At 38.2% G+C, this 25,782-nt stretch overlaps 1 protein-coding gene across 50 annotated transcripts in view; it reads left to right on the top strand.

Moving 5' to 3' along the window:
• The window catches only part of CCDC171 (coiled-coil domain containing 171), a 416,355-nt gene that overhangs the window by 77,974 nt on the left and 312,599 nt on the right, over positions 1-25,782 (top strand). For all 50 annotated transcript variants that reach the window (XR_010113576.1, XM_063609154.1, XM_063609151.1 and 47 more), the window contains one exon: positions 25,657-25,749. Coding sequence is in view for 49 of the 50 variants with exons in the window: in XM_063609154.1 (XP_063465224.1) it covers positions 25,657-25,749 (93 nt within the window). In the remaining variant the exon portion in view is untranslated. The remainder of the gene's footprint in view (positions 1-25,656; positions 25,750-25,782) is intronic.

Genomic DNA, 25,782 nt, shown 5'->3' with positions numbered 1-25,782 from the left:
TATGCTGTTTTTGTTACTGTAGCCTTGTATTATAGTTTGAAGTCAGGTAGCGTGATGCCTTCAGCTTTGTTCTTTTGGCTTAGGATTGTCTTGGCAATGCGGGCTCTTTTTTTGTTTCATGTGAAATTTAAAGTAGTTTTTTTCCAATTCTGTGAAGAAAGTCATTGGTAGCTTGATGGGGATGGCATTGAATCTATAAATTACCTTGGGCAGTATGGCCGTTTTCACGATACTGATTCTTCCTAACCATGAGCATGGAATGTTCTTCCATTTGTTTGTATCCTCTTTTATTTCATTGAGCAGTGGTTTGTAGTTCTCCTTGAAGAGGTCCTTCACATCCCTTGTAAGTTGGATTCCTAGGTATTTTATTCTCTTTGAAGCAATTGTGAATGGGAGTTCACTCATGATTTGGCTCTCTGTCTGTTATTGGTGTATAAGAATGCTTGTGATTTTTGCACATTGATTTTATATCCTGAGACTTTGCTGAAGGTGCTTATCAGTTTAAGGAGATTTTGGGCTGGGACGATGGGGTTTTCTAAATAGACAGTCATGTCACCTGCAAACAGGGACAATTTGACTTCCTCTTTTCCTCATTGAATACCCTTTATTTCCTTCCCCTGCCTAATTGCCCTGGCCAGAACTTTCAACACTATGTTGAATAGGAGTGTTGAGAGACGGCATCCCTATCTTATGCCAGTTTTCAAAGGGAATGCTTCCAGTTTTTGCCCATTCAGTATGATATTGGCTGTGTGTTTGTCATAAAGAGCTCTTATTATTTTGAGATACGTCCCATCAATACCTAATTTATTGAGAGTTTTTAGCATGAAGGGCTGTTGAATTCTGTCAAAGGCCTTTTCTGCGTCTATTGAGATAATCAGGTGGTGTTTGTCGTTGGTTCTGTTTATGTAATGGATTACATTATTGATTTGTGTATGTTGAACCAGCCTTGCATCCCAGGGATGAAGCCCACTTGATCATGGTGGATAAGCTTTTTGATGTGTTGCTGGATTCAGTTTCCCAGTATTTTATTGAGGATTTTTGCATCGATGTTCATCAGGGATATTGGTCTAAAATTCTCTTTTTTTGTTGTGTCTCTGCCAGGCTTTGGTATCAGGATGATGCTGGCCTCATAAAATGAGTTAGGGAGGATTCCCTCTTTTTCTATTGATTGGAATAGTTTCAGAATGAATGGTACCAGCTCCTCCTTGTACCTCTGGTAGAATTCGGCTGTGAATCCATCTGGTCCTGGACATTTTTTGGTTGGTATGCTATTAATTATTGTCTCAATTTCAGAACCTGTTATTGGTCTATTTTGGGATTCAGCTTCTTCCTGGTTTAGTCTTTGGAAGGTGTATGTGTCGAGGAATTTATCCATTTCTTCTAGATTTTCTAGTTTATTTGTGTAGAGGTGTTTATAGTATTCTCTGATGGTAGTTTGTATTTCTGCGGGATCGGTGATGATATCCCCTTTATCATTTTTTATTGTGTCTATTTGATTCTTCTCTGTTTTTTTCTTTATAAGTCTTGCCAGCAGTCTGTCAATTTTGTTGATCTTTTCAAAAAACCAGCTCCTGGATTCATTGATTTTTTGAAGGGTTTTTTGTGTCTGTATCTCCTTCAGTTCTGCTCTGATCTTAATTATTTCTTGCCTTCTGCTAGCTTTTGAATGTGTTTGCTCCTGCTTCTCTAGTTCTTTTAATTGTGATGTTAAGGTGTCAATTTTAGATCTTTCCTGCTTTCTCTTGTGGGCATTTAGTGCTATAAATTTCCCTCTATGCACTGCTTTGAATGTGTCCCAGAGATTCTTTTATGTTGTGTCTTTGTTCTCATTGGTTTCAAAGAACATCCTTATTTCTGCCTTCATTTCCTTACGTACCCAGTAGTCTTTCAGGAGCAGGTTGTTCAGTTTCCATATAGTTGAGCGGTTTTGAGTGAGTTTCTTAATCCTGAGTTCTAGTTTGATTGCACTGTGGTCTGAGAGACAGTTTGTTATAATTTCTTTCCTTTTATATTTGCTGAGGAGTGCTTTACTTCCAACTATGTGGTCAGTTTTGGAATAAGTGTGATGTGGTGCTGTGAAGAATGTATATTCTGTTGATTTGTGGTGGAGAGTTCTGTAGATGTCTATTAGGTCCACTTGGTGCAGAGCTGAGTTCAAGTCCTGGATATCCTTGTTAACTTTCTGTCTCGTTGATCTGTCTAATGTTGACAGTGGGGTGTTAAAGTCTCCCATTATTATTGTGTGGGAGTCTAAGTCTCTTTGTATGTCTCTAAGAGCTTGCTTTATGAATCTGGGTGCTCCTGTATTGGGTTCATATATATTTAGGAGAGTTAGCGCTTCATGTTGAATTGATTCCTTTACCATTATGTAATGTCCTTCTTTGTCTCTTTTGATCTTTGTTGGTTTAAAGTCAGTTTTATCAGAGACTAGGATTGCAACCCCTGCTTTTTTTTCTTTTCCATTTGCTTGATAGATCTTCCTCCATCCCTTTATTTTGAGCCTATGTGTGTCTCTGCACATGAGATGGGTTTCCTGAATATAGCACACTGATGGGTCTTGACTCTTTATCCAGTTTGCCAGTCTTTGTCTTTTAATTGGAGCATTTAGCCCGTTTACATTTAAGGTTAATATTGTTATGTGTGAATTTGATCCTGTCATTATGACGTTAGCTGGTTATTTTGCTCGTTAGTTGATGCAGTTTCTTCCTAGCATCAATGGTCTTTACAATTTGGCATATTTTTGCAGTGGCTGGTACCAGTTGTTCCTTTCCGTGTTTAGTGCTTCTTTCAGGAGCTCTTGTAAGGCAGACCTGGTGGTGACAAAATCTCTCATCATTTGCTTGTCTGTAAAGGATTTTGTTTCTCTTTCACTTATGAAGCTTAGTTTGGCTAGATAAGAAATTCTGGGTTGAATATTCTTTTCTTTAAGCATGTTGAATATTGGCCCCCATTCTCTTCTGGCTTGTAGAGTTCTGCCGAGAGATCCGCTCTTAGTCTGATGGGCTTCCCTTTGTGGGTAGCCTGATGTTTCTCTGGCTGCCCTTAACATTTTTTCCTTCATTTCAACTTTGGTGAATCTGACAATTATGTGTCTTGGAATTGCTCTTCTCAAGGAGTATCTTCGTGGCGTTCTCTGTATTTCCTGAATTTGAGTGTTGGCCTGCCTCACTAGGTTGGGGAAGTTCTCCTGGATAATATCCTGAAGAGTGTTTTCCAGCTCGATTCCATTCTCCCCGTCACTTTCAGGTACACCAGTCAGATGTAGATTTGGTCTTTTCACATAGTCCCATATTTCTCAGAGGCTTTGTTTGTTCCTTTTTACTGTTTTTTGTCTAAACTCCTCTTCTTGCTTCATTTCATTCATTTGATCTTCAGTCACTGATACCCTTTCTTCCACTTGTTCAAATCGGCTACTGAAGCTTGTGCATGCATTATGTAGTTCTCGTGGCATGTTTTTCAGCTCCATCAGGTCTTTTAAGTTGTTCTCTATGCTGTTTCTTCTAGTTAGCCATTCGTCTAATCTTTTTTCAAGGTTTTTAGCTTCTTTGCGATGGGTTCGAACATGCTCCTTTAGCTTGGAGAAGTTTGTTATTAACGATCGTGTGAAGCCTTCTTCTCTCAACTTGTCAAAGTCATTCTCCATGTAGCTTTGTTCTGTTGCTGGCGAGGAGCTGTGTTCCTTTGGAGAGGAGGGGCTCTGATTTTCAGAATTTTCAGCTTTTCTCCTCTGGTTTCTCCCCATCTTTGTGATTTTATCTACCTTTGGTCTTTGTTGATAATGACGTACAGATGGAGTTTTGGTGTGGATGTCCTTTCTGTTTGTTAGTTTTCCTTCTAACAGTCAGAACCCTCAGCTGCAGATCTGTTGGAGTTTGCTGGAGGTCTACTCCAGACGCTGTTTGCCTGGGTATCACCAGTGGAGGCTGTAGGACAGCAAATATTATAGAATGGCAAATGTTGCTGCCTGCTCCTTCCTCTGGAAGCTTTGTCTCAGAGGGACACCTGGCTGTATGAGGTATCAGTCGGCCCCTACTGGAGGTCAGGGACTCACTTGAGGGGGCAGTCTGTCCTTTCTCAGATCTCAAACTCCATGCTGGGAGAACCACTACTCTCTTCAAAGCTGTCAGACAGGGACGTTTAAGTCTGCAGAAGTTTCTGCTGCCTTTTTTTCAGCTATGCCCTGCCCGCAGAGGTGGAGTCTACAGACGCAGGCAGGCCTCCTTGAGCTGCGGTGGGCTCCACTCAGTTCGAGCTTCCCGGCTGCTTTGTTTACCTACTCAAGCCTCAGCAATGGCGGGTTCCCCTCCCCCAGCCTCGCTACTGCCTTGCAGCTGGATCTCAGGCTGCTGTGCTAGCAGTGAATGAGGCTCTGTGGGCGTGGGACCCTCTGAGCCAGGTGCGGGATATAATCTCCTGATGTGCCATTTGCTGAGACCGTTGGAAAAGTGCAGTGTTAGGGTGGGAGTGTCCTGATTTTCCAGGTGCCATTTGTCACAGCTTCCCTTGGCTAGGAAAGGGAATTCCCCAACCCTTTGCACTTACCGGGTGAGGCGATTCCCTGCTCTGCTTTGGCTCATGGTCTGTGGGCTGCACCTACTGTCCGACAAGCCCCAGTGAGATGAACTTGGTACCTCAGTTAGAAATGCAGAAATCACCTGTCTTCTGCGTTGCTCGCGCTGGGAGCTGTATACTAGAGCTGTTCCTATTCATCCGTCGTGGAACCTCCCCGATGTATGACAATTATGTTTATATTCTTACATACCAGCGATATTCAGGTAATATAATACTGAAGGATTTTCTTTACCACAGTAACAAAATAGGAATAAAATTAACAAATACATCAAAGTTACAAAATTTAACTGAAGGTCTTAAAAGAACATGGTGCGATATTATAGGAACACTTAACACTGTAAAGATACACATCTTCCCCAGATTATATTATGGATTAAAGCAGTTCCAAGCCAAACTTCCATGGAATTATTTTGGGAAACATAATCTAAAATTCATGCAGAATACTAAAGTGACCAGGTGAGAGTATCCAAAATATTTTGATATGAGTTATAGGTGGTTTTTTTTTCCTACCAGAATACATATTATAAAGCTTCAGCAGGGCATCAGTTGTCATTCTTTGGTTGCACTGCAACAGAGACCAACTTTGGTTAACTTAAATAGGGACGTCAGTATGGGAATCATATTCACAGAATCAGAAGGAAGGCTGAGGAATCAAGCTGAGCAAGCGTATGGTTCACAGAGTCTCTTCAGAGGCCTTGGGAGCAGAATTGATGCCTGAAGTTGGGGTGAACTGGCACCAGTTATTTTCATTTTTATAATTCTGTTGAAGATTCAAATCCCAGGTAGAGGACGTTTGGTTGAAAGAGGTAATTCACCCCCAATAAATCCCTCCCAATTCTACCAAAATTAAAACCCCAAAAAAGAGTTATTGTAAGGAGTCCAGTATGCTGGTAGCCAAAAAGTACAATAATTCTAAGACCAGACTGTATTAGTACTGTATTAGAACTAATATAGATCTAGATCTAGATATAGATATATGGGAGTAGATTATTAGGGAAACTGGTTTGTGCAGTTATGGAGGCTAAAACTCATGGCAGGCCATCTGTAAGCTGGAGACTCTGGGATGCCAGTAGCATGGCTTAGTTCAAGTCTGAAAAACTCAGAACCAGGGGAGTCAGTGGTGTAATTTTCAGCCTGAAGTAGAAGGCTTGAGAACCCTGGGTGCCACTGGTGTAAGACCTGGAGCCTTAAGGCCAGAGATACCTGAGTTCTGATGTCCAAGGACAGGAGGAGAGTGTCTGTGCTCCAGGGGAGAGAGGTGAGGAAAGAAGAGAGAGAAGAGGAGAGAGAGGAAGAGGTGGGAAGATTGAGGGGGAGAGAGAGTGAGAGAAAATTATTTTCTCTCCTTTTTTGTTCTATCCAGGCCCCCAGCCAATTGGATAGTGCTTGCCTATGTTGAGGGCAGATCTTCCCCACTAAGTTCACCGGCCCAGATGCCAGTCTTCTCTGGAAACACCCTCACAGATACACCCAGAAGTAATGGAAAGAATGCCTTATCAGCTCTTTAGGTATTCCTTAATCTAGTCAGATTGATACCTAAAATTAACTGTTGCTACCGACTTTTAACGAAACTGAATTGAAAAGCCAGGAGTAGGCTTGTAGATATTATTTAACATATTAAGATATCTTTTTTAATCAGTAAGGATAGGAAATATTATTCCAATGACCTAGAGGGCCCCCGCCACCCACCCCCTCCAGTTGTCCTGCCTTTCTGGACTGAACCAGTGTACATTTTACATGTATTGATTGATGTCTTATGTCTCCCTAAAATATATAAAACCAAGCTATAGCCTGATACCTACATGGCACATGTTCTCAGCATCTCCTGGGGCTGTCATAGGCCACTGGTCACTCATATTTGGCTTACAATAAATCTCTTCAAATATTTCACAGAGTTTGACTCTTTTTGTTGACAGTATTAAGGTAGATGTAATTGGGCCGAATATAGATTTTTAGGTTGAAAGTCATTTTCTCTTAGAATTCGAAGGCCTTGTCTCACTGGTTTCTATTTTCTTCTGTTGTTATTGTGAGGCCTGATGCTATTCTGTTTTTGTATTCTGTGTTTGTGACCCTTTTCTCACCCTCTTCCTCTCCGAAAATGTTCTTGATCCTCTTTTTTTAAAAAAATATTTTCATTATGGAAAACTTTAAATATATTTAAAAGTAGACAGAATAGTATAATGAACCTATTATCCATCACCAGCTTCGACAATGATCAATTTATGAACAATCTTGTATCATTATACCCCTACTTACTTTTCCTCATCCCATATTATAGTGAAACAAATCTCTAGCCATCATATTACTTTAACCTTAATTTTTTATTGATTTCCAAAAATAAAGGGTCTTTTATTTAAAGTTGCATTATCAATATCACACATAAATTGTTTAATGATAATTACTGAATATTGTCAAGTAACCAGGCATTATTCAAATTTTAAATTGTCTCATAAATGGCATAAATATTGTGTATGTTTACAGTTTGATTCTGAATCTCAATTAGGTCTACATGTCTATATGTCTCTTAAGTCTCTTTTAATCTACAAGTTCTCCATCTATATCTTTCTTTTTTTCCTTGTAGTAGGTTTTTGAACACACCAAATTTTCTGTGCTATACAGTTCCCACTGCTTGTGAAATTTCAGAACATCAGAGATAACAATGTTCCTTAGAATGGATCTTTTTTATTCAGTGTGCAGGACACGCGGTGGCCGTTTTAGCCAGGAAACTCATGTCCTTCATTTTCAGGAATTCTGTTGTGTTATTTCTTCACCAGATCCTCCTCAATCTTTTTTTGTGTTCTTTATTTCTGAGACTTTTATTATTCAAGTGTTAGACCACTGAATTGGTATTTTACTCTTTTCTTAACTTTCTCCTTTCTCTTTGTCTTTTTGTTGTTGTTGATGCTTCTTGGGAGATTTGTTTAACTTCACTTTCTAATCTAATTGAATGTTTCCTTTTTTCTTTCTAATTTCTGAGAGCTTGTTCTCTCTACCATTTTTGTACTATCCTGTTCCTATATTATGACTACAGTATTCATTTGTTCAGTATTTATTGGAGTGGCAGGCACATTTCTGGGTCATAGAGGCATAGCAGAGAACAAAGAAAAGCCTCTTTCTTCTTCTTCTTTTTTTTTTTTTTGAGACAGTCTCACTTTGTCACTCAGGCTGGAGTGCAGTGGCAATCTTGGCTCACTGTAACCTCCAGTTCAAGTCATTTTCCTGCTTCAGCCTCCTGAGTAGGTGGAATTACAGGCGTGCGCCACCACGCCTGGCTAATTTTTTGTATTTTTAGTAGAGACAGGGTTTTGCCGTGTTGCCCAGGCTGGTCTTGAACTCCTGGCCTCAAGTGGTCAGCCCGCCTTGGCCCCCAAAGTGGTGGAATTACAGGCGTGAACCACTGCACTCAGCCAAAAAGCATCTTCCTTCTTGAAGTTGACATTCCAGTCAGGAGGAATCGCGTATTAAATGAAACAATGTGTAGTGTGTTAGTTGGTGATAATTCTGTAAAGAATAATAAAGCAGCCCAGGGGAGTTAATGAGTAATAGGGTAGGATGGTTACCTGTTTATATTGGTGCTCATGGAAGGCTAACTTGATAAGGTGGCTTTTGAGCTGATAATTTGAATATATGAATCTTGGGTTTAGGGAAGCCTTATTGTGTAGGGTGATAAGGAAATGTTAAAAAGTTTCATTGGAAAATTTTGAAACATTACAATCTATAGGTCTTTTCTCTGTATTCCTTTTATTTCTACAAAGGGTTATCTGCTAGTTTCAGGTTTGATGGTTATAAAATGGAAGAAGGAAATGGAGGAAGAATCTGGTTATCATGCTGTTTGGTATGCAGACATCCCCCTGGTTTTGGTCAGGTGCACCCCTTTCCCTCTCTTTCCGTATGTGTTTCTGTGTTCAGCTTCTGGTTCAGATTTATATTCTTCAGATAATAAACCTTTATGTGAGGGCTAGGGTAGGGTATTTGTTTGGCTACTTCGGGTGAGGGTGGATGCCTTGAGGTCTAACTTCTTACAGCGATGAGTAAAAAGAACACTTTATTGAGAAGTAATTTGCATATTATAAATTTGTCCATTTAAAGTGTACAATTCAGTGGTTTTTAGTGTATTCACAGCATTGTGCAACCATCACTATAATCCATTTTGGAACATTTTCGTCACACAGTAAGAAACCCTGCTCATTAGCCATCACTTTCCTATTCCCCTTTCCTCTCATCCCTAAGCAACCACTACTTTCTGTCTTTATAGATTTGCCTATTCTAGACATTCCTTACAAGTGGTACTATAATTATGGTCTTTTCTGACTGACTTCTTTCACTTAGCATAATGTTTTCAAAGTTTATCCATGTTGCAGCATGTATTAGTGCGTCATTCTTTTTTATGCCTGAATGATATTCTGTTGTGTAATATATATTTTGTGTCTCTGTCCATCAGTTGATGGACATTTGTGTTTGTATTTGTCAGGATTCTCTAAAGGGACAGAACTAATAGTATATATGTATATGTGAAGGGGAGTTTGTTAGGAGAATTGACTTACGTGATCACAAGTTGAAGTCCCACAATAGGCAATCTGCAAGCTGAGGAGTAAGGAAGTCAGTCCAAGTTTCAAAATCTCAAAAGTAGATAAGCCAGCAGTGCAGCCTTCAGTCTGTGGTCGAAGGCCTGAGAGCCCCTTTTTATCATTTTATGTGCTTATTAGCCATTCATATGTCTTCTTTGGAGAAATAGCTATTTACACCCTTGTCCTTTTTAAAAATGGATTATTTGTAATATATATATATAAATCACGGTGTAAGTCCAAGAGTCTAAAAATTGAAGAACTTGGAGTCTGATGTTCCAGGGCAGAAAGCATCCAGCACGGGGAGAGATGAAGGCTGGAACGCTCACCAAGTCTCATTCCACTTTCTTCTGCCTGCTTTATTCTAGCCATGCTGGCAGCTGATTAGATGGTGCCCACCCAGACTGAGGGTGGGTCTGCCTCTCCCACTGCACTGACTCAAATGTTAATTTCCTTTGGTAACACCCTTACAGATGCACCTGGGAACATTACATCCTTTAATCCAATCAAGTTGACACTCAGTATTAACCATCACAGTGTTGTTTCCACTATTTCAGCCATAATGAATAATGCCACCATGAACATTCGTGTACAGGTTTTTGTGTGGATATGTTTTCAGTTGTCTTTATTATATATGTAGGAGAGGAATTGCTGGGTCACATGGTAACTATATGGTTAACATTTTGAGGAACTGTCAGATTGTTTTGTACAGTGGCAGCACCATTTTACATTCCCGCCAGCAAGGTATAAGGGTTCTAGTTTCTCTAGATCCTCACCAACAGCTGTTATTGTCATTCTTTTATATTACAACCACTGTAGTAGGTGTGAAATGGTGCCTTATTGTGGTTTTGATTTGCATTTCTCTGATGATTGGTGATGTTGAATATCATTTTATGTGCTTATTAGCCATTCATGTATCTTCTTTGGAGAAATAGCTATTTAGACCCTTGTCCCTTAAAAAAATGGATTATTTGTACTGTGTATATATATATACACATATACACGTATATATATATACACATATGTACGTATATATGTATATATATATATATATATATATATATATATATATATATATATATATGATGCTAACAATGGAGGAAACTGGGTGTGGAGTATGTAGATGGACTTACCAACAGAAATGCCAAATATGAACTTGGCAAAGATAAAATTCCTCATACTCTAACCACACATGGTTTATTTTTTACAAGATTAGAGAAGGAATAAAAATATGAAATTATATTTGAAATAGTATTTTAACTTATGTTTTCTTGTGCTGAACATCTTTTTAGGCCAACAAATTCAGGAATTCATTATATTTTATATCATCATTTTTAATACTATGGTTTGTAGATGGCTTACTAAAAAAGGATTAAGGGCCAGGAGTTGTGGCTCATGCCTGTAATCCCAGCGCTTTGGGAGACAGAGGTGGGCAGATCACTTGAGACCAGGAGTTCAAGACCAGCCTTGGCAACATGGTGAAGCATCATCCCTACAAAAAATACAAAACTTAGCCAAACGTGGTGGAATGTGCCTGTAGTCCCAGCTGCTTGGGAGGCTGAGGTGGGAGGATCACTTGAGCCTGGGGAGGTTGAGGCTGCAGTGAGCTGTGATCGTGCTACTGTACTCTAACCTGGGCAACAAAGTGAGACCCTGCCTCAAAAAAAAAAAAAAAAAAAGGTTTAGGATAAAGTTAATGTTCTGAATATTAGAATTTAAAAGATCACTTAGAAGTCACTTAAGGATGCTAGAAAACTCTATCATCACTAAAAACATTTTATTAATTGTGTTATAGTTGTGACTCTGTGCTATGTAATAACAACTTCTTTTTTGTTGGTAGCGTTCTTGGTAGGCAATTTTGACTAGTTAAGAAAATATTGGCTGGGCGTGGTGGCTCATGCCTGTACTCCCAGCACTTTGGGAGGCTGAGGTGGGCCTATCACTTGAGGTCAGAGACCAGCCTGGCCAACATGGTGAAACCCCATCTCTATCAAAAATACAAAATTTAACCAGGCATGGTGGCGCTCGCCTGTAATCCCAGCTGCTCTGGAGGCTGAGACAGGAAAATCACTTGAACCTGGGAGGTGGAGGCTGCACTGAGCCGAGATTGTGCCACTGCACTCCAGCCTGGGTGACAGAGCAAGACTGTATCTCAAAAACAAAACAAAACAAAAAACAATAAAACGCACACAAAAAAGAAAATATCTAATACCTAAACTTTAAGGTGTGGTTGTGCACAACTTGGTATGACTTTTTTCTGTAAAATACTTAATTTCCTCAATATCTGTTTTTATTGGTTGATGTTATAGGTATAATATTTTTATAGACTGGTTTTATTTTTACTTTATGTTTTTTTCTTCACTGCTGTGTAAATACTTTTGATAATACCAGGTCTCTGCTTTTGGAGAACCTGAAGCTTTGAAGGTAGTCTAGATAGTCTTTATTTTTCTTCTATTTATAAGAATTTTACAAGTGGAGAGATTTAGTCTTCTAACTTACCTATGATTTCTCATATTTAGCTTCTTTTTAAAAGCTTTGCTTTATATTATATGTCATATGTTGTATATTAGTTAGTATATTTTATATTGGCTGTTTGACCACATAGTGACATAATGAACAAGAAGTGAAATTTCTGAAGAGCATTTTATGTTAGTTTTACACTCAATTGCGGAGACAATCACTACCAGTAATACTAGGTACTTAAGTAATTGTTAGTGGTATTTTTAAAAGAATTAAGCTAAGATGGGATAATAATAAAGAAGAAAGTTATTAAAATTTTAATTTAATAAAGTACGTTATTTAATATCAGCAATATCAAACTAAAGCAACTAATAAAATAGACATTTAGCCTAATGAATGTTTTAAATTCTAGTGAAGCTTTTTAACAGTTGCATTTCTTGAAAGGTGATTTTTTTATGTGCCTGAGCCAAAGAAGTTTTTATATATATGAAACATATATATAAAAGAATTTAAAAATCTTATAAGCTTTATATCACTGTGTCTTAATCATCTTAACATGGATCAATGCTTTCTTAGATTAAAAAAAAAAACAAACTCCCAATCCAATTTTATAAATGCAGTACTGGATACCATAGAATCAAGGGAAAAGTGAACTGGAAAAAGAAATATCCATGGCTTTTATAAACCTCTTTACAACTAGGGGAGTTTATTATCATGGGAAATAAGCTTAACTCAATAAGAAAAGAGAAAAGAGAAGATGCAAACCTAATTCTGAGGGAACTGAAGAATCTTCTGAAGATTATGGTAGAGAGAGAACAGTCTTTGCAAATAAATTCTGAATTGCTTCTGTCAGTCATATTCTATATTATAGTAACATAAAGAAGGGTAGAAGGTAGCATCTTTCTCTAAATGTGTACTGTCTTCAGGTGAAAAAGGAAAAGAAAGTTGTATTTTACCTTTCATAATTGTTGATAAAGACCACCTTGTATGATTCATCTTTTTAAAGCCGTCATGTGTTTGTAGGAATCATTTTCAAAGGTCCATTTGCATAGATTACTAACTATAAAATAGGTAAATGATGAAATCACCTGTGTTATACAGTCATAAGTATTACACATTTAAATGTAGCATTTTATGTTCATAATAAATTTTAAGATTGGAACTTCAGTTAAAAATTTGGTAAATACTCAAGTTTTTGTTACCAGAAAAGGTAGAGATAATTTTTAAATAAGGGAAATTAGTTTATCATCATGTTAATCAGAATTTGCGATCACAAATTCTGTTCCTGTTATTTCTTATTTTTATTATCTGTGGGTTTTTTGATTATACCTAGAAGTAATAAAACTTTTTCTTCATTAAACTCTTTTATAATCTGAGTGGTATACTTCATTTCTTGCTGAATAAAAAAATTACAGTGTTCTCCAGTTTATTTCTATTGTCAGCCTATTGTCCTCATATATCCCTTCTGAAACCGTTAAGGCTCTGTTACCATCCTCAGTGACTTTAACTTTGAATTTTCTACCTTCAAAACTGCATAGTTAATCACGATCAAGATGACTGGCACAGAGAGCTCTGAATCTTTCTATGTTCTGCTATGCTTTATATGAGCCTGTTTATGTAAAATAATCTAGGGGATTCTGGAAAACAAGTATTTTTGGCCATTAATAAAACAGTTACAGATGAATTGTCGTTCAGAGAAGTAAGTAGAAGGAATATCCTTTAGCGACAAATCAGTTTTTGTCTACAACACAGGTCTTTTGCTTACTTATAATGGAAATGCTTATAGATGTGTCAGGACTCATTTTGGCCTTTGGGCCAAGGACCTAGTATGGCATCTGGCATATAGTAGGTACTCTGTAAATGTTCCATTCTGCTTTTTGGTTGACCTATATAGTAAAATAAGTATCAATGAGATCATCATGAAAAGTTATAAACCTATTCATTTGTTTTTAATAATCTTTTGTTTTTATGCAGTCACATTTGTTTAATGGGATTGAATATAAATGTAAAATGTTTGGACTTCTGTGAGGGTAGAATAAATAGGACTTCCTGACCAATTCACTTCCAAGACCAGTTGGACTTCCTTCCTGTTCTCTTTTACATGGCAGTTCCCATGTTCTGAGTCACAAAGCAGCATTAATTTTGCCTCTGAGTTGTTTTTCTAATGTACTGTGCTGGCCACATGGAAAGTAGGAGAGCTACTTAAAAAAAGAATACGCCACCTTCAAATTAGAATGCCTTATTAAGATTTAAAATATTATGTATCATATGAGGCCTCTTTTGTAAAATATATCATGTTATTGTAAAAGTCAAATGAGAAAATACACGGGACTTCTTTGAAAACTGTAGCATATTAATATTTAACTCTAGGCATAATCTCCTCAGTGACATTAATGTAAATACACTCTCTCATGTAGAAGTGACATTAGAAATATAAATGCTTACATTTAAAAAGCCAACATTAAAGGTCAGACTAATTGAATAATATTATTGCTTCTTAACATGTTTGATTAGAACAAGGAAGATAAATAGTAAAGGGCTTATAGACAGTTCTTAATTATGACCCTTCAATATATGACTCTAGTGATTAAGTGATATAATACTGTGATGCCTGTTTTACAAATATTTATCAAATACTTGGAGACTCTGACCCTCTGAGGCATCTTTTTTGGTAATAAAAATCCTTTGAGACCTTCTGTGTAAGGGCTCAAAAGAGAGTATTAACAAGTATGCCCCCCTTCCCTGCCCATTTAAAGAATAAGTGTTATAGTTAAATATTAACATGCATATAATAAAATATTAACAGCTATTAAAATGTAACAAAATAAAATATACTTAGCATTAAAATAAACATTGTAGAATTAATCAGTCTGATGATTCAGTCCCTTGGAATCACCTTTTTGTAGATGGATTATTACTATATTTATTAGTTATGAAAACATCTATTAATGGGAATTACCAGGTGATAAAATCTGGAAAAATAAACAATCATTTTCTATTTACACAAGTTATTGATACGTTTGGGGTAAACTTTTTGCAACTAATTAGGAAACTGTAACATACAACACACTCCTGAGGAAATCGTTAACTAGTATGTACTCATGTGATAATTCATCCCATTTTTCTTGATGTCTATTTTAGCAGACTAAATTTCATATCTCAGTTTTTCTGCTTGACTAATTATTTTAAGTTCATCAAATCCTCTAAGCTGGATGTATTTGGGGATAAAAGAATGTAGTAGAAACTGTTTTGTTTACTCAATCTTTCAGCACATTCATTGTACACATATGTTTTCATAACTTTTGTGAAACTTTTGGAAGAGGCCCATGGAAACCATAGAACCAAATGTGACATGGAGAACATCTGGGTATGTTTGGTTAGTTTTGCTGCTGAATTGGAGTCTTCAGCTCATGCCTGGTTTATAATAAAGTAACATGTATCAAAGGGTTGGATAGGAGACATTCTTCTCTATATTGCCCTCTTCAAAGACTGAAAACCCACTTTTCTTGAGTGTACTCGATGATCTGATTGGGCTTAATATGATTTAGTGAGATATAAATTACACCAAAAAAGAGGTAGATTAACACCTACTATTACTAAAATAAAAATCTCTTGGCAGTACATTGCTGTAGGAAAGAACATGGCAGTCAGCTTATAAATGACAAAATTTGTGATAACTTTGTGTTATATACAGAACTGTTGTTTGGCTAGGCGTAGTGGCTCACATCTGTAATCCCAGCACTTTGGGAGGCCAAGGTTGGTGGATCACTTGAGGTCAAGAGTTCGAGATCAGCCTGGCCAACGTGGCGAAACCCCATCTCTACCAAAAATATAAAAAGTAGCTGGGCATGGTGGTTTGTGCTTGTGGTCCCAGCTACTCAGGAGGCTGAGGCAGGAGAATCGCTTGAAACCAGGAGGTGGAGGTTGCAGTGAGCTGAGATTGCACCACTGCACTCTAGCCTGGGCGACAGAGTGAGACTCTGTCTCAAAAAAAAAAAAAAAAAAAAAAAAGGACTACTGTTCGTAGTGTATAGTACATAGTACAGTGTAATACCTGTATTATAGGCAAAGCTGTATATAGTTAAATTAACCTATAGTATATATATGAACATATATATGTGTGTGTATATATAGATATATATGCATTCATTTTAATCAGAATTTTGTTCTGCTTTCTGCCCTTTCTTTGTTGATTACATTAGGATTGGATGCCTATGGAACAGTTTATGAATGTTACACTAGTTCTCCTAGGTGGTATTGGAAAAAATTTTTTTGAGCAGCATGTTGATGTTCCTCTAGCACCCTCTGCTGGATTTGAGAATTAATTCATTGGACTAGAAGATTTAAAAAATTATTAAGAAGGCTTAAATTTAATTATGTCTATCACCAAACCCTACTCTTGGAAGGAGTTTAAAGATTTGAAGATTTTTGGCTGTCCTTACTGAGTAATTGATAGTTTCAGTAATAATAAGTAACTTATAATATTCTGACATTTCATTTAAAATGAGAAGTTGTGAAAATAAACACATGATCTCCAGTTTATTATTTCAACCCCCTGTGTTTTGCTCTAAGCAGGAAAAACAGAACCTCTTTTTGATTTTTGGAGGGAAACTAGATAATTAATTAATTAATATATTTACAAGAAGTGAAAACTTGAATTGTTGATTCATTATAGAATCACTGAATATTCTGCATTTAACAAAATATATGACTATCATTTTGATAGAGAAACATATATGCTTTTTGGAATCTGAGAAAATATTTAAAAATTGTTAGCCTGGTTTTTTTTCTCTCTGTGCCCTTTATTTGCTTTTTTAAAAAAATTTATTTCCATAGGTTTTTGGGAAACAGGTGGTGTTTGGTTACATGAGTAAGTTCTTTATTGGTGGTTTGTGAGATTTTGGTCCTTTGCTAGCTTTTAAAATCATTTATTCTCAACCCTATGGGCTATTTCCTTGAGACTGGCTAGACTTTTTTTTTTACTTACAGAAACTAAAATGAGCATACTGGGTACTGAGAAAACTGACTTCAGTTCTTTAAGGGCAAGAACTTTAACCTTTATACTTTTTTAAAGAAAAAATTAGCATTTGGCCCACCTGGGATAATGCTCATTCTGGTGTGGGCTAAACATAAGAATTTCTCTGTTACAGTATGCATCATGCTTTATACCTACCACCTCTGGGGGACCCTTGTTCTAAGGCTTCAAAGTCAGCATTTAGAAATAACTTTTTTTCCACAATGAGAATCAGAAGTTTAAGTTAGGTGGCTGTCACTTCTTGACATTCCATTCAGGGATTCTTTATTTTTTAATTGAGATATACTTCACATATCATAAAGCTCACCCTTTAAAAGTATACAGTTAATGCTTTTAATATATTTACTACACTGTCCAACTATTACCACTATCTAATTCCAGAGCATTTTCATCACCCCACTAAGAAATTTCATATTCATTAGCAGCTACTGCCCTTTCCGTTCTCTCCTTCTCCCCTATCCTCCTGCAACCACTTAATGTACTTTTTGTCTCCGGATTTACCTATTCTGGACAATTCTTATAAATGAAATCATACAGGATGTGGTCTTTTGTATTTGACTTCTTTTACTTTTTTATATATGTTTTCAAGGTTAATCCATGGTATCACATTTTTTTGGCACTTCATTCCATTTTCTTGCTGGATAATATTCCATTGTATGGATTCACAACATCTTGTTTATTCATTCATCGGTTGGTGGACATTTGGGTGCATTCCATCTTTGGCTGTTATGAAAAATGCTGCTATAAACTTTTGTGCATAATTTTTTGAACCTGCTTTCATTTCTTTTGGGTAAATATATAGGAATGGAATTGCTGGGTCATATGGTAACTCTATGTTTCATTTTTTGAGCAGCTACCAAGCTGTTTTCCACAGCAGCCAAACCATTTTACATTCTTATCAGTAATGTATGAGGTTTCTAGTTTTTCCAATTTTTTTCCAGTATTTTCTGTTATTTAAATTATAGCCATCTGGTTTTGGTCCAAGATGGACGAATAGGAACAGCACCAGTCTACAGCTCCCAGCGTGAGCAATGCAGAAAATGGGTGATTTCTGCATTTCCAATTGAGGTACTGGGTTCATCTCACTGGGGCTTGTCAGATGGTGGGTGCAGGACAGTGGGTGTAGCCCAACAAGCATGAGCAGAAGCAGAGTGAGGCCTTTGCCTCACCCGGGAAGTGCAAGGGGTCAGGGAATTCCCTTTCCTAGCCAAGAGAAGCTGTGACAGATGGCACCTGGAAAATCGGGTCACTCCCACCCTAATACTGTACTTTTCCAGTGGTCTTAGCAAACTGAACACCAGGAGATTATATCCCGCGCCTGGCTCAGAGGGTCCCACACCCATGGAGCCTCACTCATTGCTAGCACAGCAGTCTGAGATCGAACTGCAAGGTGGCAGTGAGGCTCGGGGAGGGGCACCCGCCATTGCCGAGTCTTGAGTAGGTAAACAAAGCGGCCGGGAAGCTTGAACTGGGTGGAGCCCATCACAGCTCAAGGAGGCTGGCCTGCCTCTGTAAGACTTCACCTCTTGGGGCAGGGCATAGCCGAACAAAAGGCAGCAGAAACCTCTGCAGACTTAAATGTCCCAGTCTGACAGCTTTGAAGAGAGTAGTGGTTCTCCCAGCATGGAGTTTGAGACCTGAGAACAAACAGAATGCCTCTTCAAGAGGGTCCCTGACCCCTGAGTAGCCTAACTGGGAGGCACCCCCTAGTAGGGGCAGACTGATGCCTCACACGGCCAGGTACCCCTCTGTGACTAACCTTCCAGAGGAACGATCAGGCAGCAACATTGGCTGTTCAGCAATATTTGCTGTTCTGCAGCCTCCGCTGCTGATACCCAGGCAGACAGGGTCTGGAGTGGACCTCCAGCAAACTCCAACAGACCTGCAGCTGAGGGTCCTGTTAGAAGGAAAACTAACAAACAGAAAGGACATTCACACCAAAACCCCATCTGTATGTCACCATCATCAAAGACCAAAGGTACATAAAACCACAAAGATGGGGAAAAAACAGAGCAAAAAAGCTGAAAATTCTAAAAATCAGAGCACCTCTACCCCTCCACAGGAACTCAGCTCCTCCCCAGCAACGGAACAAAGCTGGATGGAGAATGACGTTGAGGAGTTGAGAGAAGAAGGCTTCAGATAATTGGTAATAACAAACTTCTCTGAGCTGAAGGAGGATGTTCGAACCCATTGCGAAGAAGCTAAAAACATTGAAAAAAGGTTGGATGAGTGGCTAACTAGAATAAACAGTGTAGAGAAGTCCTTAAATGACCTGATGGAGCTGAAAACCATGCCACAAAAACTGCGTGATGCATGCACAAGCTTCAGTGGCCGATTCGAACAAGTGGAACAAAGGTTATCAGTGATTGAAAATCAAATGAATGGAATAAGGTGATGAGAGAAGCTTAGAGAAAAAAGAGTAAAAAGAAACGAACGAAGCCTCCAAGAAATGTGGGACTATGTGAAAAGACCAAATCTATGTCTGATTGGTGTACCTGAAAGTGATGGGGAGAATGGAACCAAGTTGGGAAACACTCTTCAGGATATTATCCAGGAGAATTTCCCCAACCTAGTGAGGCAGGCCAACATTCAAATTCAGGAAATACAGAGAACACCACGAAGATACTCCTCAAGAAGAGCAACTCCAAGACACATAATTGTCAGATTCACCAAAGTTGAAATGAAGGAAAAAATGTTAAGGGCAGCCAGAGAGAAAGGTCAGGTTACCCACAAAGGGAAGCCCATCAAACTAACAGCTGATCTCTCGGCAGAAACTCTACAAGCCAGAAGAGAATGGGGGCCAATATTCAACATGCTTAAAGAAAAGAACTTTCAACCCAGAATTTCTTATCCAGCCAAACTAAACTTCATATGTGAAGGAGAAATAAAATCCTTTACAGACAAGCAAATGCTGAGAGATTTTGTCACCACCAGGTCTGCCCTAAAGGGGCTCCTGAAGGAAGCACTTAACATGGAAAGGAACAACCGGTACCAGCCACTGCAAAAACATGCCAAATTGTAAAGAACATCAATGCTAGGAAGGAAGAAACTGCATCAACTAACGACCAAAATAACCAGCTAACATCATAATGACAGGATCAAATTCACACATAACAATATTAACCTAAAATGTAAATGGGCTAAATGCTCCAATTAAAAGACACAGACTGGAAAATTGGATAAAGAGTCAAGACCCGTTGGTGTGCTGTATTCAGGAGACCCATCTCACATGCAGAGACACACATAGGCTTAAAATAAAGGAATGGAGGAAGATCTACCAAGCAAATGGAAAAGAAAAAAAAGCAGGGGCTGCAATCCTAGCCTCTGATAAAACAGACTTTAAACCAACAAAGATCCAAAGAGACAAAGAAGGCCATTACATAATGGTAAAGGGATCAATTCAACAGGAAGAGCTGACTATCCTAAATATATATGAACCCAGTACAGGAGCACCCAGATTCATAAAGCAAGTCCTTAGAGACCTACAAAGAGAGTTAGACTTCCACATAATAATAATGGGAGATTTTAACACCCCACTGTCAACATTAGACAGATCAACGAGACAGAAAGTTAACAAGGATATCCAGGAATTGAACTCAGCTCTGCACCAAGTGGACCTAATAAACATCTACAGAACTCTCCACGCCAAATCAACAGAATATACATTCTTTTCAGCACCACACCACACTTATTCCAAAATTGACCACATAGTTGGAAGTAAAGCACTCTTCAGCAAATGTAAAAGAACAGAAATTATAACAAACTGTCTCTCAGACCACAGTGCAATCAAACTAGAACTCAGGATTAAGAAACTCACTCAAAACCACTCAACTATATGGAAACTGAACAACCTGCTCCTGAAAGACTACTGGGTACATAACGAAATGAAGGCAGAAATAAAGACATTCTTTGAAACCAGTGAGAACAAAGACACAACATACCAGAATCTCTGGGACACATTCAAAGCAGTGTGTAGAGGGAAATTTATAGCACTAAATGCCCACAAGAGAAAGCAGGAAAGATCTAAAATTGACACCCTAACATCACAATTAAAAGAACTAGAGAAGCAAGAGCAAACACATTCAAAAGCTAGCAGAAGGCAAGAAATAACTAAGATCGGAGCAGAACTGAAGGAAATGGAGACACAAAAAACTCTTCAAAAAATCAATGAATCCAGGAGCTGGTTTTTTGAAAAGATCAACAAAATTGATAGACTGCTAACAAGACTAATAAAGAAGAAAAGAGAGAAGAATCAAATAGACACAATAAAAAATGATAAAGGGGATATCACCACCGATCCCACAGAAATACAAACTACCATCAGAGAATACTATAAACACCTCTACACAAATAAACTAGAAAATCTAGAAGAAATGGATAAATTCCTCAACACATACACCCTCCCAAGACTAAACCAGGAGGAAGTTGAATCTCTGAATAGACCAATAACAGGCTCTGAAGTTGAGGCAATAATTAATAGCTTACCAACCAAAAAAGGTCCAGGACCAGATGGATTTGCAGAGGTACAAGGAGGAGCTGGTACCATTCCTTCTGAAACTATTCCAATCAATAGAAAAAGAGGGAATCCTCCCTAACTCATTTTATGAGGCCACCGTCATCCTGATACCAAAGCCTGGCAGAGACACAACCAAAAAAGAGAATTTTAGACCAACATCCCTGATGAACATTGATGCAAAAATCCTCAATAAAATACTGGCAAACCGAATCCAGCAGCACATCAAAAAGCTTATCCACCATGATCAAGTGGGCTTGATCCCTGGGATGCCAGGCTGATTCAACATATGCAAATCAATAAACGTAATCCAGCATATAAACAGAACCAATGACAAAAACCACCTGATTATCTCAATAGATGCAGAAAAGGCCTTTGATAAAATTCAACAACCTTCATGCAAAAAACTCTCAATAAATTAGGTATTGATGGGATGTATCTCAAAATAATAAGAGCTCTTTATGACAAACCCACAGCCAATATCATACTGAATGGGCAAAAACTGGAAGCATTCCCTCTGAAAACTGGCACAAGACAGGGATGCCCTCTCTCGCCATTCCTATTCAACATAGTGTTGGAAGTCCTGGCCAGGGCAATCAGGCAGGAGAAGGAAATAAAGGGTATTCAATTAGGAAAAGAGGAAGTCACATTGTCCCTATTGATAGATGACATGATTGTATATCTAGAAAACACCATTGTCTCAGCCCAAAATCTCCTTAAGGTGATAAGCAACTTCAGCAAAGTCTCAGGATACAAAATCAATGGGCAAAAATCACAAGCATTCTTCTACACCAACAACAGACAAACAGAGAGCCAAATCATGAGTGAACTCCCATTCACAATTGCTTCAAAGAGAATAAAATACCTAGGAATCCAACTTAAAATGGATGTGAAGGACCTCTTCAAGGAGAGCTACAAACCACTGCTCAATGAAACAAATGGAAGAACATTCCATGCTCATGGGTAGGAAGAATCAATATCATGAAAATGGCCATACTGCCAAAGGTAATTTATAGATTCAATGCCATCCCCATCAAGCTACCAATGACTTTCTTCACAGAATTGGAAAAAAACTGCTTTAAAGTTCATATGGAACCAAAAAAGAGCCCGCATTGCCAAGTAAATCCTAAGCCTAAAAGAACAAAGCTGGAGGCGTCACGCTATCTGACTTCAAACTATACTACAAGGCTACAGTAACCAGAACAGCATGGTACTGGTACCAAAACAGAGATATAGACCAATGGAACAGAAAAGAGCCCTTAGAAATAATGCTGCATATCTACAACCATCTGATCTTTGACAAACCTGACAAAAACAAGAAACAGGGAAAGGATTCCCTATTTAATAAATGGTGCTGGGAAAACTGGCTAGCCATATGGAGAAAGCTGAAACTGGATCCCTTCCTTACATATTATACAAAAATTAATTCAAGATGGATTAAAGGCTTAAATGTTAGACCTAAAACCATAAAAACTCTAGAGGAAAACCTAGGCCATACCATTCAGGACATAGGCACGGGGAAGGACTTCATGTCTAAAACACCAAAAGCAATGGCAACAAAAGCCAAAATTGAGAAATGGGATCTAATTAAACTAAAGAGCTTCTGCACAGCAAAAGAAACTACCTTCAGAGTGAACGAGTAACCTACAGAATGGGGGAAAATTTTTGCAATCCACTCATCTGACAAAGGGCTAACATCCAGAATCTACAAAGAACTCAAACAAATTTACAAGAAAAAAACAATCCCATCAAAAAGTGGGCGAAGGATATGAACAGACACTTCTCAAAAGAAGACATTTATGCAGCCAACAGACACATGAAAACATGCTCATCATCACTGGCCATCAGAGAAATGCAAATCAAAAGCACAATGAGATACCATCTCACACCAGTTAGAATGGAGATCATTAAAAAGTCAGGAAACAACAGGTGCTGGAGAAGATGTGGAGAAATAGGAACACTTTTACACTCTTGGTGGGACTGTACACTAGTTCAACCATTGTAGAAGTCAGTGTGGCGATTCCTCAGGGATCTAGAACTAGAAATACCATTTGACCCAACCATCCCATTACTGGGTATATACCCAAAGGATTATAAAACATGCTGCTATAAAGACATGCACACGTATGTTTATTGTGGTGTTATTCACAATAGCAAAGACTTGGAACCAACCCAAATGTCCAACAATGATAAACTGGATTAAGAAAATGTGGCACATACACACCATGGAATACTATGCAGCCATAAAAAATGATGAGCTCATGTCCTTTGTAGGGACATGGATGAAGCTGGAAACCATCATTCTGAGCAAACTATTGCAAGGTCAAAAAACCAAACACCGCATGTTCTCACTCTTAGGTGGGAATTGAACAATGAGAATGCATGGACACAGGAAGGGGAGCATCACACACCCGGGCCTGTTGTGGGGTCGGGGGAGCAGGGAGGGATAGCATTAGGAGATATACCTAGTGTTAAATGACGAGTTAATGGGTGCAGCACACCAACATGGCACATGTGTACATATGTAACTAACCTGCACATTGTGCACATGCACCCTCAATCTTAAAGTATAAAAAAAAAACTTGGCTTAGGGTAAATGGTTTAGTAAATATAATGAATATTAATTTTTTCACCAAATTTCATCTAGGAAGGGAAATCAAATTAGTAATGCCTTTTTCTGTCCCTGTTGAACTACCCCATTGACAGACAGGACTCTAGGCATGGCTTTTCTTTGCTACTGTTACAGTGAGACATGCTGGGTGTTCCCATAGTTCTATTTTTCTGTCTCCAACAGATTCTTGGTCATGACCAATTCCCTCTTTGGGACTAGTGATCCGCTACTTCCCAGGGTTGCATTTTCTAAATAACAATTGTATTCAAAAATAAAGATCTTGACTTCTGCTTCTGTCCAGAAACTGACTCTTGCCTGAAAAACTGATAAATTAGACTTGGTCATAATGAAAAGTTTTGCTTTGCAAGTGATACTTTTAAGAGAATGAGAAGACAGGACGTAGAGTGGGAGAAAATATTTGCAAATCATATATCTAACAAAGGACTTGTTTTCAGGTTGTATAATGAACTTTTAAAGCTCAGTAATATGAAAATAAACAGCCCAGTTAAAAAATGGTGAAAATGTTTGAACATATACTTCATCAAAGAAGATATACATACAGTTGGCAAATAGGTACATGAAAAGATGATGCTCAGTGTCATTAGTCATTGGGGCAATGCAAATTAAAACTAAAATGAGGTAACCACTACATGCCTATTTGAGTGTCTATAAAACCTCAAGAAACCAAAAACAAAAAATGACTGTACCGAGCGTTGGGGAGGATGTGGAACAATGGAAAATTTCATACATTGCTGTTGGGAGTGTAAATTGGCAGCATCGCTTTGGAAAACAGTGTGGCAGTTTCTTAAATTATTCAATATGGCTGGGTGTGGTGGCTCACGCCTGTAATCCTAGCACTTTGGGCTGAGGCGGGCGTTTCATGAGGTCAGGAGATCGAGACTATCCTGGCTAGCACCGTGAAATCCCGTCTCTACTAAAAATACAAAAAATTAGCCGGGCGTGGTGGACGGTGTCTGTAGGCCCAGCTACTTGGGAGGCTGAGGCAGGAGAATGGTGTGAACCCGGGAGGTAAGAGCTTGCAGTGAGCCTAGATGGCGCCACTGCACTCCAGCCTAGGTGACAGAGTGAGACTCCGTCTCAAAAAAAAAAAAATCAATATGTACCTATCATTTCACCCATTCATTCTATTCTTCGTTATTTACCCCAGAGAAATGAAAGTATGTGTCTGTACAAAGTCTTGCACACAAATGCTCATAGCAGCTTTATTTGTAATTGCCTAAACTGGAAACAACTCAAATGTCCGTCAGTAGGTGAACAGATAAACCAGTTGCGGTCTATTAATAAAGTGGAACACTATTTAACAATGAAAATGAATGAACTGTTGATGCGTGCAACCACATGGATGGGTCTCAAAATAATTATGTAAGGGGAAAGAAGCCTGACAATAAAAAGCATAATATATGATTCAATTTGTATACAACTCCGGAAGATTCAAACTGCTCTATTGTGACAAAAGGCAGATTTGTGATTACTTGGGTATGTGGTAGGGTGGTGAGGGCTGAAGGAAGGCATTACCAAGAGACATAATGAATCTTTTAAGAGTGCTGGAAATGTTTCCTATATTGATTGTGGCAGTGATTTAATGGATGTGTACGTGTTTGTGTGTGTGTGTGTACACAAATTTATCAAAAAGTATATTTTCACTATGTGTAGGTTGTTATATATAAGTTATACCTCTATAAAGTGTAAAGAAAAAAAAAGCGAGCTCTGGGAGCATTCTTCCTGAGCATGAATTTTACATTCCATTCTTGCAAAGAAAAAAAAAAATGAGGCCGCAGGTCCACTAGTCTTAAGTGTTAATTACAATTCTGGACTGTAGTGATCCATATCTTCTTTAAATACCAATGTTAATGAATTTAAACTTTTAATTTGTTTTCAGGCAACTACTCTAAGGGTGAGGAAATTAGAAGAAAACATTGAAGCAGAAAGAGCAGCGCATTTGGAATCAAAATTTAATTCTGAAATTATTCAGGTAAAATGTAAACGAATATTTTGGCCTGCATTT

Source organism: Symphalangus syndactylus, chromosome 9, assembly GCF_028878055.3.
Source record: "Symphalangus syndactylus isolate Jambi chromosome 9, NHGRI_mSymSyn1-v2.1_pri, whole genome shotgun sequence".
Taxonomy (NCBI): domain Eukaryota; kingdom Metazoa; phylum Chordata; class Mammalia; order Primates; family Hylobatidae; genus Symphalangus; species Symphalangus syndactylus.
The sequence above is the reverse complement of the archived record's forward strand: the minus strand, read 5'-3'. Positions and strand labels throughout refer to the sequence as shown.